The sequence below is a fragment of the Callionymus lyra genome, chromosome 19 (genome assembly GCF_982586985.1).
Source record: "Callionymus lyra chromosome 19, fCalLyr1.hap1.1, whole genome shotgun sequence".
NCBI lineage: Eukaryota > Metazoa > Chordata > Actinopteri > Syngnathiformes > Callionymidae > Callionymus > Callionymus lyra.
In genome coordinates, this window is record NC_141836.1 from 12,957,336 (window position 1) to 12,971,488 (window position 14,153).

At 35.8% G+C, this 14,153-nt stretch overlaps 3 protein-coding genes across 4 annotated transcripts; 1 reads left to right on the forward strand and 2 right to left on the reverse strand.

Annotated features, from left to right (window-relative positions):
• Positions 1-1,296: 1,296 nt before the first annotated feature.
• Positions 1,297-6,687, reverse strand: LOC148059563 (solute carrier family 35 member H1-like). The gene is made up of 10 exons (XM_087781318.1): positions 6,612-6,687; positions 5,733-5,946; positions 5,347-5,497; positions 4,240-4,303; positions 4,107-4,179; positions 3,835-4,003; positions 3,658-3,741; positions 3,028-3,203; positions 2,065-2,194; positions 1,297-1,998 (listed from the first exon to the last, which is right to left on the reverse strand). The coding sequence occupies exons 2-10, from the start codon at positions 5,841-5,843 to the stop codon at positions 1,871-1,873; spliced, it is 1,086 nt and encodes a 361-aa protein (XP_087637444.1). The 5' UTR covers positions 5,844-5,946; positions 6,612-6,687; the 3' UTR covers positions 1,297-1,870.
• Positions 6,688-6,729: 42 nt separating this feature from the next.
• On the forward strand, positions 6,730-7,390 carry taf13 (TATA-box binding protein associated factor 13). Of its 2 annotated transcripts, none has more exons than XM_087781426.1 (2): positions 6,730-6,800; positions 6,898-7,390. In XM_087781426.1, the coding sequence occupies exon 2, from the start codon at positions 6,903-6,905 to the stop codon at positions 7,275-7,277; it is 375 nt and encodes a 124-aa protein (XP_087637552.1). In that variant the 5' UTR covers positions 6,730-6,800; positions 6,898-6,902; the 3' UTR covers positions 7,278-7,390. The 2 variants fall into 2 exon arrangements, with proteins under 2 accessions (XP_087637552.1, XP_087637551.1); XM_087781425.1 differs by having other exon boundaries at positions 6,749-6,804.
• A 2,296-nt stretch (positions 7,391-9,686) lies between these two features.
• On the reverse strand, positions 9,687-11,774 carry LOC148059565 (uncharacterized). The gene is made up of 5 exons (XM_087781551.1): positions 11,705-11,774; positions 10,612-10,746; positions 10,442-10,514; positions 10,278-10,366; positions 9,687-9,810 (listed from the first exon to the last, which is right to left on the reverse strand). The coding sequence occupies exons 1-5, from the start codon at positions 11,772-11,774 to the stop codon at positions 9,785-9,787; spliced, it is 393 nt and encodes a 130-aa protein (XP_087637677.1). The 3' UTR covers positions 9,687-9,784.
• Positions 11,775-14,153: the final 2,379 nt, after the last annotated feature.

Here is a 14,153-nt window from a genome sequence, read left to right on the forward strand (position 1 = left end):
TTTTTTTTTCTTTAAATTTATAATGACTTATACAATATTTAAATATGAACGGAAACATTTTTTTTTAAATAGAATAATATTTTTTGGCAAAAATATTCCAGGAAGTATATATAAAAAAGAAAAGAAATGTATATTTGAAATAAAAGTGTAATTTGTTACGAAAATAATAGTATTTAAGCATAGACAGACAGGAAATTTTAGAAATTTAATGGATTGTGTATCAAACCGGAACTGCTAAGACAATTTATGTATTTTATTTCCGCTGGAATCAACGTAGATTAAAATATATGCTGCATTAAAGTGTGTTACGATCAAATTTAAAATACATTTAAAAAAAAAGACAACAATGTGGTGTTATTGTCTGATTACTACGGTGGTTGGAAAGTGCAAAAATAATTGAACAACCTTTGAAAGAAATTGGAAATACTCTTGACCTTTAAAGTATATATTTGAGTGAGTATTGTTTTGATTGTTTAAGCGCTTTGTGACCCTGGTCTGGAAAAGCGCTATATAAATAAATATTACTTACTTACTTACTTACTCAACAAATTTACAAACTCATGGCCTAGGGGCCAAAATCGGACAACTGAGTCATTTTAAGCGGCCTGCTGAATGGTTGGCTCAACATAAACTCAAGATCAATGTTCACGTTGATAAGGTGACCTATGAAGATGCTGTTTAAAATATATGGCACAGAGATTATGAATAAGCACAGAGAAAATTGAGAGAAATCGAGCCTCAATAAATTAAGACAAAAGATTTGGCCCTTTTTGTGGTTGAGTTTTACACCCCTGATATAGCTTTATGGTAGTTTCAATAATATTTTTACAGTTTACATTTTGGAGAAGGAACTTTACCTGGATTAAGATATGTTTTTGTCAATTAAGTGATGATTCATGACTTCACAGGGTGAAAGCTGGGCAAAAGTTGAAACTATAATGTGTATAAAATCTCATATTACTCCTCTTGCCTTAACCAAGCGTTTAAAATTAAACTACAATTTATTTAAAGTGTTAAATTATTATAGCGTTGTCATAAGACACACATTTTAACTAACACAATATAAGAGAAGAAAAAAAAAGGTCGCAGAGAATTGTGAAGAAAGAAAGTGGCGAGGATAAAAACTTTCTTTTAACAGGCAGAAACCTCGACAAGAACCAGACTCAGTTAATGCTTTAGACATTGTACGCAGAGTGACCAGCGTAAACAATCCAAGGATGGGGAAAAACATACAATTCTACTACTTGTTGTACACTTGCTGCATAACATTTACTTCAAAGACAAGACAAAAGAAAATCATTATTTGAAACTTTATTTGCCACAATTGTATTTTTGAGAGGACATTGAAAGCTTGGACCAGAACCACTTCCACCATATATTAAAAACAGTTGACACGTCACCAAGGCACCTCGAGGAAAACATCTTCATAAAAAACTCGATCAGGATCATTTGGCAGTTCCTTGTGAGATTCATTGATCTTGGATTAAGTCGCACAGAATCACTCGTAAATAAATAATCCCATGAGTGACATATACATTAAATATCTTCCACAGAAATGTATCACAATGTTTCCTCATTCACTTTTTTTAACAGTAATGCCAACACTGAATTAACCTCCAACACTTTTAGAATGTGAACCTCCTGTGTCTTATTAATAGTATGGATGTTACGGTGTTCCCTTTAAAAAACACAAAAAACTCTTTAGATGAAAAATAATTGCTACATCGTGGATTTGCTTAAGAGAATAACAAAATGTGCCATTATAAGTAAGGATCATAACAAGGCCCTGAAGCCGTGTAGTTCCCACTCTTCACGGCTGTGTTGTGCAAGTGTTTTGGAATGGTCAAAGTCTCTCATCGACCGGTGAGGTTCAGCGCATCATGATCTCCTGCTCCTCAGTCACCGAATCCTCCTCCTCGCCTCCTCCGCTCTGCAGCAGCAGAGGCAGCTCCAGCTCCGGGACTCGACTGTTGAGGTGACGTATCGAAGCACCCTTTCCTACCGCGGAGAACAATCAGAAACCGTTCGTCACACACAAGCTCGTCACACGAACAGAAATCTTACTTTTCGAGTAATACGTCTTCAATCCCACGTGCAGGGAAATCCCACACAGACACACGCCGAATCCCAACCAGTTGATTCGGGTCAACTTGTCTCCCATCAGAGAAGAAGCCAGAAGCAGTGTACACACTTCCTGCAGGATAAACAGAGAGTTTCTTAACGTAGTGCTTCATATAATACAAGTGAAAACAAATCAAATAGAGTTTGTGTTTCACTTATTTTCACTAATTCACAGGTTTCATTTTTGAGTAAACTTGACTGAAATCAGCATCTTGACATGTCAAGAGTCACACGTTAATATTAATGTATTATAAAAAACATTCTATTTTCAAAATAAAACAGTAAAAAGCAATAGAAAATTAGTCATAAAAAGATGTGTATTGGCTGGTGTATCGTACAACATTCGAAAAACAACTTTTATTTGACATAAAACTTTTGCTTAGATATCGTAATGTTGAAAGTAAAGACAATGAACTTTATTTATAAAACTAAAATATATCTCATAGTCAGAGAAAGCAAACAAATAAACCAACTGTACTTCAAAAAGTTGAGTTTCAAGGCCAACAAAAGCATGTTTTTAACTTTGAAATGAACTTTATTTTTTCGTATTTTTTATTTTATACGTTATAATGTTATTTCTCAACTATAACATGCACAGAATTAACAGTTCTTTCTTTATTATTTTTAACCCTATTTGTACATTTATTTGTCCATATATTATTCAAACTATTGAGCAACATTTAAGCCAATTTTTTTATCTTGCTGACTGAGGAATTCTGTAGTTGCTGATAGTTTGTCTCGAGCAAGTTTAGTTGATAAGCAGGACAAAGATCATTTTCAGTGTAACCACGTATTGTTTTTTAAACCATAGGATTCCTACCATCACCTTGCTTTTTATTTTTAAATTCTCTGTTCAAGCAAGTTCTGGTTGAATAAAAATTAGGAATGACGAAGGAATAAACAAACCTTGAAGATCCCTGATATGGACAATGTGAGGCTGGAGGTTTTGGAGACGAGCAGGAACTCGGAAAAGCCCAAACCGAACGCCAACATCCCTCCGATGCTCAGCAGGAAGAGCGAGTGCAGGAGTGGCTGCAGCTCATTCACTCGGAAAAGCTTCTCAGACATGCTGAGGCTTAAAGCTGAAATATTAGTGTCACATCAGAGAGGAGCCGTGAATATATCGCAGCGGGAAAACAAGATTTATTCTTTTGAAAACAAAAAAAGGAGTTTATTGACAGTATTGTGAAACAAAAAAACACAAGATTTAAAAAAATAAAATATTATAAAAATTCAATAAAGAAAATTTAAAAAAATTATAAATATATTAAAATTAAATAAATATGATAAACATGGTACATTAAAGTTGGTATATCAAAATTAAATAATTAATTTAATATATAAATAATACATTTAATTAAATTACTGAAGTTTGGGCTTATGTGTCAAATAAAATTAATAAAAAATTTAAATGAGCTATTGTGAGCCACTACTTCTATATATAGTGAACTAAAATAAAACATGTTTTTTTACTTCTACAGTCAGACAATGAGAATAGTTCCAGGAGAGCTGGACCGAACTGAAGTAGAAACTCACCTTCATTGTACAGAAATAGTGGAAAGAGGCCCATAAACATGAGCGGCTGGAGGTGATACAGTGTGTCGATGGGATTCTGAAGCCCTGCAAAATGATGCGGGGAAACTTAGAGCTTACAAACAACTTGCATTTGAAATGAGCAAATTCATGAGACTACAAGCACCAAACCTTACTCACCCAACTCTGCCTTCTGCATGAGGAGCTGTGTGAGGGTCCAGCGGATGCCCCCGATGAAGGAGGCCATCAGCACCATGACGAAGCCTTCCAGGTTAAACTGGGTCGACTCAAACGTAAACATAAACAACCCGCAGGAGATGAGCAGGACCACCAGGATCAGGAACGGGTTCTAGTTGACACGAGATAAAAAGACAAAAATGAATATGATCCTTATAATAGCCGTTATTTAAATGGCCTTAAAGTGAAAAATATGACCTGAAGTAGTTACTTACTGGCTCTTCCAGTTTAAAGACCAGTGAGAAGAAGAGGATAAACAGCACGGCAGATGATTTGGTCATTGTGTACCTGCGATAAAAACACCTTAGAATCATAAGCACCACCAAAGAGTTTGTGTGAAAGACTTACAAGCTGATGGTGATGAAGAGGAAGCTCCAGTTAGACAGTCCGATATCCAGCGCTGTTGCTAGAGCTGAGAGTGAGAGCTCAGAGTCAACACCAGAAGAGCTTCCACTTTTTATAACAGGAAAATCTATTGCATTAGATTCTCATATTTAATTCTACAGCAGAGGTAAACAATTTAACATCTTGAGTGGACACATTATATTTTACGACTGTTGTGAGGTGTTGTAAATATGTAATTTACTAACAAGAGAAAGTAGAACAAATGCTGTAAATCATAAAAAAACATGTTATAATACACAAAAGATATTATATTTATTTATAAATATAAAATATTTGTCGGTTTCAAATTATTGCCAAGAAATACTGATACAAAAAGCGGAAAGTCAATGAAAAGAAAATAGGCAATGAAGTCTTATGGTAAAGAAATTTAACAAATTTGAGCATGCACTGGAGAACGGAACGTTATAATAACGACATACTTTGTTCCTTCTGCCATAATATGTTACAACAAATCTCCCTCATGCTTGACATGCACTTTTCCTTTTTGTTAGCAACTATTTCATTATTTATGTATTTTTATTAATGTATTTATTTGTATTATATTAATGTATTTATTTGTATTATATTTATGTATTTGATTTTATTCATGCATTTATTTTTATCATATTTATGAATTTATTTGATTGTATTCATGTATTTATTTGATTATATTCATGCATTTATTTTAATTGTATTCATGCATTTATTTTAATTACATTTTAGGATTTATTTGACTGTATTCATGTATTTATTTGATTATAGTAATGCATTTATTTTAATTATATTAAAGTATTTATTTGACTGCTTTCATGTATTTATTTGATTATAATCGTCAATGTATTTTAATTATATTTTTTTGTTGTATTCATGCAATTATTGTATTGTATTCATGCATCTATTTTAGTTGTTTTTACATGTATTTATGGATGTTCTTATGGATGGATGTGTTATTGCTGCTAGATAAAAGAATTTCTCCTGCGGGGATCCATAAAGTATCTATCTAAAAATTGAAATGACTAACTTAGAATCTGAGAAAATACATAAGATAAGAAACTTCTTATCATGTGTCACCTGTCGGAGCCACTTTGTACATGTAATCGGACCAGCTGAGAACCGTCCGAGGCTTTCCTGTCCAGCATTGCATCAACTGTCGGGTCACAGCTGACAGACAGAAGTTGATGGCCAGGTGAACCAACGTCATGAAGAGGGGATAGCGGAAGCCCTGGGGAAAGAGGAGGGGAAATCTCGCAAAACATGCCAAACCAGATATGTCGTGTCGTTTTATCATTTTATAATGCAAACAAAAGTTTCCTTTCATCAGGAGACATGTGAGGTGTGGCACCGTCAAACATATTCAACAGTGATGAGTCACAGGTGACAGATTGATACATAAAATAGTAAAAGTCTTTTAGAATTCAGACTAAAATATGCATTTAAATGTACTTGTTTATAAATACCTTCATAAGCCATTTGTTATAGAAGGTGATTCCGATGGAGAAGACGTAGTAGAAGAGGACCAATCCAACCGTGCGAATGGCTCTCCAGAGGAATTGGATCGGGAACGCCATCGACCTCCAAGAGGATGGTCGGACCAGTGCAGAAGAAAGCACTATATTATATACTATTGTCTGCTCATCCCTGATTTTGAACGCATCTCCAATAATCGAAGCCCTGGAGAAAAGTTTAAAAATGGAATTAAAAATCAGATCTGTCCTATATTACTTTGATAAACCTTGTTTGTTATTAAGTTCAGTGAAAATATGAAGCATTGAGAGAATATTGGAGTTACTTTTAAGTAAAACACAACATAAATAACCACTGTCACAACACCTCTGTCAAAGTTTAGAAGACTATTGTTTACATGACACATTTATTTATTCACCTGCTCTTTATTAACTTGTTATTAAGTTTTGTGTCAAACAGTGATGCATTAGACTTCATGTCGATGTGTATAACTCGAACAAACTTCATTGAAAACGCGGGCATTTTAACGGGATATCAATACAGTTACATTTTAAAGATCAAATACATTAAAATCGATAAGTAAACCGAGTCAATGTGACTTATTGTTCACTTCGGGGAGGAGTTTTAAGAACTTTTTATAGTAGACGAGATATAAACTATATGTATTCCGATCTTTTTAAATGCATTCACCTCGGATTTCGACTTTGTTGTTCCTTCATTCATTTACAAAACAATATCTTTCAGGGCATGTTTATGTAGCATGTTTAACCAGATGTACTAAAGATCGATGTAAATTAAAGTTGAGATGTTTACCGCTGATGTTAGCTAAACAAAAACAACCGTAGGAACCACAACAAAAAACTTAAACATACCGTTAGTGTCGACTTTTTAGTGTGAGCTGTCACTAGCATATGCTGTTGCATGGCTGGAGGTGTCGGAGTCGCCGCAGGGGGCAGTAGAGAGAAACGTCATATCTGAAGAAAAACCACTTCCGCTTCTTGGACGCTGCAACCGGAAGAGGCGGCGACTGTTTTGTTGTTGATTCGTTGAAGAATAACAGTGTAAGTAAGTGTGAAATCTAACTTAATTTGATCATTTTTATGGGTAAATAATAGATTTTTTGTTTAGGTTTAAACGTTTATATTTGTTTTTCTCTAGACAAAATGGCGGAAGAGGAGGATGAAGCCGGTTTCGAGGAGGAGATGGACGACGGCTCGGCCGGGATGGATCACGGGCACGGCAGGAGGAAGCGACTCTTCTCCAAGGAGCTTCGCTGCATGATGTACGGCTTCGGGGACGACCAGAACCCCTACACCGAGTCCGTCGACATCCTGGAGGACTTGGTCATCGAGTTCATCACCGAGATGACCCACAAGGCCATGTCCATCGGCCGCCAGGGCCGCGTCCAGGTGGAGGACATCGTGTTCCTGATCCGTAAAGACCCTCGAAAGTTCGCCCGAGTCAAGGACTTGTTGACCATGAACGAGGAGCTGAAGAGGGCGAGGAAAGCCTTCGACGAGGCGAACTACGGCTCATAGTTTTGTCTCTTTTTTTGTTGCTCCATCTTCTTTTCAATTGCATTCTTTTGCTTGTTGTAAGAGCCACACATTTCTTATTATTAATAAAGATTTAAAGTGGTTTACCATTTTAAGAGTGGCGACATTCACTTCTATAAACTGTATAGGTGATGTTTAATAACCAGATAAAGCCTAGTAAATGTATTTACAATTTTGTTTCATGGTCAGGCTCCTCCTTACATCACTGATCTGATCCAGCCTTACACCCCAGCTCGGGCTCTGAGGTCTGTGGATCAGAATCTACTGATGGTTCCACGCACACGGTTCAGGACCAGAGGAGAGAAATCCTTCCAGGCTGTTGCTCCTAAGCTTTGGAAAGATCTTCCTCTCTCTCTGTGTTTGATGATCTACTGACTCCTTCAAGAAACATCTTAAGACGTTTTTATTTGTTCAGGCTTTTCCTTGATTTTCTGGAACTCCTGTTGTGTTATCAGTTTTATATTGACCTTTAAAGTATATACTTTATTGAGTATTGTTTTGATTGTTTAAGCGCTTTGTGACCCTGGTCTGGAAAGGCGCTATACAAATAAAAATTACTTACTTATTTACTTAACCAGAATCTTGTTTAATAGTTGTTGGTATTGTTCCAGCAATGATTCACATTATTTTTTTAAATTAAGCTTTTATTCTTTCGGCATCAAGGACAGGAGACTCTCAGCATTCTTCACCTTCAACAGGTTCAACTCCTGCACAGAAAATATTATTAAACACTATAAATATGGTGAACCCAGTAGAATGGGTTTTGTTCCACGTACATGGTCGAGCCTTCCTTTGCATTCTTTCCATCATAGCTTTGAACTCCATGTTGTTTATCTCTGTGTTTCCTGTCGATGTGAAATGTCTCGGTTAATCCAATATTAAAACTATTAAAGTTGATCTATCTAAACGTAAAACAAAATAATGTCAACAATTTTAAACAACATCTTATTAACTTAACTATGATACTTCAGCTTAAAGTTCACTCATCTTCCCCTCGGGAAAATCTTTGTCCAGACAAACAAAGGTTCCATTCATTTTTGTAATGGATTTCAAATCCACTCGACTTAAAAAAAATAGTCCATACAATATAAATTCACTTTTCTTCAAATCATCAATTGATATATACAGGTATATATATATATAATTATTATTCTACTAGACAATGTTTGTCCAATGATTCCATTGCTGGCTACTTACCATCCTTATCAAAATCATGGTCAAGTTTTTCTAAATCAGACTTAGGAAGGACTAATCCAAGCCCTTTCCATCCTTGAAACATCTCCTGTCTGGTGATGCTGCAAGTCCCATCTCGGTCAAATGCTTCGAAGGAATCAGGCGCGACTGAAAATGTTGACATATGTTGTTGTTACTTCCCACACAAATGTATTTTACATTAGCTTCCACTTTTATTCTATCTTGGTACTCTTCAGGTGATGCCGTGTTACTGTAGAGTAATCGAAATACTGTCTTTGTTTGTGTAAAAATACAGAAGATCTTACAAGACACTGCACTGAGATCTGTGGAAGCGCAGGCGTAGACAAGGCATCCGATAAGCATCAGAATCCTGAGAAGGAAGGCCATATTGTGCGCTCTGAGGGTTGAAGTTTTAAAAGCTGCAAAAAATTTTAAAAAGTTAAGTTAATCCAAATGAATGGCCGATGATGACGAGGGAAAGTTCTGTCAGAGCTTACCTTCGTCCGTCCAGACATAGTAACATTCGATCCATGGAGATCAAGTTTTGTCTTAATTAGAAAACCAGAATTCATTTTATTTACTTAAATATATTTACCTTTATTTAGCTAAACATGTTTACTTCTTGAATGTAGCCAACACCCGTTAAATCAACATATATCAGGTTTTATTCCTGAGATAATACAACAGTTGCTTGAGTGTTATTTTAGTTAAATAGTAAAAGCTGAGATAAATTTAAAGGACGACAATGAGGACTTTTATGGTGCTTAAATGGCATCATTTCAATTATTACTGATACTTTTACACTTAACAACATAAAAATAGTTTATTAATCATGTTTTATAACTTAAAATAACTGAATGTAATTAGAGGGATATAAACCGTGCACAGGAACAGTAAATAGAATTTGGCTTAAAGCAGCTGAATGCGATTTGAAGTCGAGCGACGCCAGTGGACTAAAATGGTGGTGTTTAGCCCGACGGGAGACTACATTTCCCATTAGCACTCGCCAAACGTCGCAAAAGTTGCCATGTACCGGTTTGCATCAGTTTGACGAATTTTCTGTTTCTATATTTTGAAAAATACTGTGGAGCATTTTCTTTTTCAAAAGGTCGTACGATCTTTCCAAAATCAATTCCTCCAAATGGACAAAAAAAACAACACTTGTCAATGTTCATTAATTTGATTTATTGGACCCATTTTTTTTAAAACCATGTTTCTCTTATGGTGAAAAACTGATATGGAGTCGATCTGGCGCCTTCAGACTTCTCGATCGTGGGTTTTCCTTGGTGTCTGTCCTACAATTTCAAGGCCAACTCGAATTCTGCAGAAGAGCGAAAGAGAACGATGTTAATAAGACTCAACACAAGAAAATCAACACTTAGAAGTAACTAATTTTACTGTATCACCACAATTCCAGCCTTTAACACAAAAGCCAACCATTGTAGTCACCCGTGGAACATAAAATCATGTATAAACACCATCCAAATATTTTAAGCGGGCCATTCAAAATGATAAGACGTTGATCTGTCAGTCAAACTAAACTGCGATTGGCCCCGCCCTCTTCATCCTCGGCTCTGTCGATAAGCCGTGAAAAAAAAAGTTTTTCAGGATTAGCTTCGAGAACATTCCCAACAGTGAGGCTTGGATTCTTGAATTTAAAAATGTAGCTTGCCGACACAATTCTGAAGAACACCTACCCCACCTTTGAATAATGTCAATAGGGCATTAATACAGCTAGAATATAATAAGCTCTTTCAAAGGAAAGTTATTATCGTCATCATCATGTACCGTAAATATCCTGTGCGGTGATGCCAACCAGGGGTGTTTCAGTGATCAACTCATTGAGTTGCTCCTCCTTGGCCTCCGTCATCTCTCTGCTGTGATCACACACGAGAGCAGACAAGTGTGAGCGGTCAACGTCAAAAAGTTGCTTCCATGAATAGTTTTCTTACTGAGTCTCAGTGATTATCTCCACGACTCGCTGGATGAGGTTGGAAAACTCATCCGAGCTGATGAAGCCACTCTCTGAGAAAGAAAGTCGATACAATCAATCAGTATTTAATAGCTAAAAATATTATTTTAAAAAGGAGAGATAAACTTTTTCTTTTTTTTTCTGACTCACTGTTTACGTCCACTTTATGGAGGAAGTCCCTGGTTTCATTTTTGGTCAGACCCAACTGCAGTTTGTTGATCCCAGAAGCCAGTTCATGCTTGGAGATGGCGTCGCTGTGGTTGACGTCGAGGAAGTCGAAGACACCTACAGGAGAAACTCATTTTCATGAAGCCTCTGCGACACAACAGGGAATTTCGGGATGTACTGTTTGATGTGTTTCTACGTGAGAAACCATCATTAATCAGCTTGTAAATTATTAATTATCTCCTGTGTTTTGTTTCATCTATATTAGCGTTGTCAGGTTAAAAAGAACGGTCATTGATTTGTCAAAACTTGATGATGTCTTAACCTAAATCACTTTGTATAAACCTAATAATACAAAAGCTGAACCTGATGAAAATTGATTAGATTTTATACTGATACTGGTCAATGAGAGTTTTTGCTCTATTGATTATTACTGCCTGAAAGATGTTTTATTTTAAAATAATTTGTTAGTAAAGTTTACTACAAAAAATAAACCTGTAAACTCGTGAAAAAACGATTCGGTATTTTTATCCTAAGGTCGGTCTGCAAACTTAATGCCGACATTAAAGCAACTCTAGGTAGCTTTGGGTACCTTAATATTTTTAGAATCGCTTTAAACTTGCTTTGTTTAGGATGATGTCAATGAATAGAACTGAATGTACTGAAAACAATTAATGACTTAATAAAGATCCTTTTTTCTTACCGATTTATTTCAACAGCCACAACAATGGATTCAAACAAAAAACAACTGGGGTTGAGGGCTTTACTCAGCTTTTTTAGTTGATATAGAAAAAGATGTATTGGTTTAATTATTTATAGATCAATACTTTATATCTTAACAGCACTAGTTTTCATAATGTGACGTTCAGTTTACAGAGTTAAGGCAGTAATAATCGAGCCTGTTTAAAACTAATTTCTTTATATATTTACAGCAATTCCTGAGGTTAAATGAAATTTTCATTTAATAAAATAGTTAAAAAGGTGTCTCAGTACAATCTTGTCGTCCACCAAATTAAAAACAAAATAGCAGATTAAATGGGAGTTAATGTAATATTCACCAGTGAAAGAAGTGACTTACTTGATTCTGCAGTGCAGAAGAGGAGACTGCACAGAAGAACTGCTCCAGTGAATCGAGCCTGCAGAGCCATGATGATCAATGTTTTCCCCTCGTCTCACTCTTTGCCTTTAAATACCCGCCAAAATGTTTGCATTGAAGTTCCATAATGTTCATGGAAATTTAAATGTAAACATACCTTGCCTTCATTATGCTTAACCAAATCCACTCTGTCGCCTTTGTCTCTCGGAGCGAAACGAATGTTGTTGAATGTTTGTGTTGATTTAAGGAGAGAGAAAATCATTTGTTTGAACCAATTCTTATCAAGATCAGCGTCTAGAACGCCTGAAGGGAGGAAGAGCCTCATTGAACTAATGAAGCTCAAACATCTCTCTGAGCTCTTATGTGACTAGAAAACCTTCTTCTCTTATTGTTTTATTTTATAAGAAAATGATTCGAATTTCAGTCTGAATATGACTTATTTTCGATAATAACCACTTAAATAGAAAAACAAAACCAAGCCTCTTTATATATATATTTTTTTTTTTGTTATAAGGTAAGGTAAGTTCAGGTTTGTCAAAAGTTAAACCGAACCCACAGTTGACAGAAAAATAATGACCTATAGAGAAACATTTAGGTTCTTGTCAACGTATTATATTTTATATTTGCTTGGTTACAGCACAAGCCGTTGTGTCAGACTCCAGTGGAAAAAAAAAAAGACCTGCAGGTAAGTGTGATGAACACCTCAGTGTTTGCTGTAGACGAGTGCATTAGAATAGCTGCATGTATCAAGAGTCTGCAGGCGAAACAATGTTTGATATGCTAAAGACAAATCAACTTGAAGAGGAAACAATAGCATCAAAGAGAAGATATAAGTATGGTATGAGTTTAGTCAGTTCACCATCTCTGATTTATCCAGTGATGCAGGAACTACTTTAGATACAGCAAACGTTACATGTTTAAAACACAAATTGCATGTTTGCAAACTATATATACAGTCATGGAGAAAAGTATTATTAGTACACCTTGTTTCTTGTTGATTTTAAAGCAACTTCAGGTGTAAAAATGAGGCTGGTTACATAACATCTGGTCTATTTAAGATGGATCATATTCTCATATACTTATTTTGTCAGCTTTGTGATGAAACAAAAATGGTTTTCAAAAGGCACAAGTGTAGCCATCTTGCTGGAAATTGGCAAGAGTGAGAGACAGGTAGCATGAAAAAAACTGAGAGAATACCTGTGTCCTAGCTCAGGGAAGTCATTCATACATTTTAATAGTCAATATAAATGTAAGATAAGCATTGTAAACAGATGTAAAACACACATAGTGAAACAAATTTAGAAAATGTTTTTCCTGTGTGCCTGCAGCTCAAACACTAAGGTGCTGGTCTTGGACTTTGGGAGGTCCAGGTCGAGGTGGAGATAGTTGACAACTATAAGTACCTCGGTGTGTGGCTGGACAGTAAACTGGTCCTGCAACACAGACCATGTATATAAGAAAGTTCAGAGACTGTACTTTCTGATGAGGCTCCGATAATTAAACATCTTCAGGAAGATCCTCTGCATGTTCTAGTCTGTGGTGGCCAGTGTCCTGTTCTATGCTGTGGTGTGTTGGGGTGGAAATGTGTCCAAGAGGAGTGTCAACAGGTTGGACAGGTTGATCAGAAAGGCAGGTTCTGTGGTTGGCATGAAGCTGGACTCACTGGTGACAGTTGCTGAGAGAAGATCACTGGACAAACTACTGTCCATCATGGAGGATGACAGTCAGATATGGGCAAGATGTGTCATCTTGCACTTACTTTTTATTGTTCTTGTTCTTATTTTATGAATCCATCTTCTATGTTGCTGTGTGCGGGAAAAACAATTTCCTGAAGGAGATCTCCAGAGGGAACAATAAATTTATCCATCCATCCATCCATCCATCTATCTGTGAAGAAGTTCTCAATTTTGTCAACTAGTTTTTGAAGTATTATTTTGAAGTTGTGAATGAGATTACTATAATGTCAGCGTCAGTTTTCATATTTGGCCCCAGATTGTTTTCACTTTTCAAATGTGGCCCTCAGCGACCTTGATAGTGGACCTTTATTAAAGCTGGTCAGGGCTCAGAACTTTTATGTTCATATTTTGAGGAGGTTTAGGATCAAAATAATCCATGATCATGCTGTTATTAACTGTCAACCCAGTAGCTCAAGACCCTGCAGTACTACTGTGTGCCGCCATTTTGGAAAGACAAAAAGGTTTTTAAGTTGTAGGACAAAAAAAACGACAAGAGAATCTTCAACTTTTCCTTCCTTTCTTTGTGTTCAATGAGCTTTTTCCACTGTTAAAGTATTTTCTCAACTGTATGCATGTTTATATTTGTATTTAATTAGATATTTATGTTGTATAATTTGTATTTTAACACTTTTTCTAGTCACCATTTCCCAGAAAATAACCAAAAAACGTATTTTTAGATTAATTCAGTAAAACTA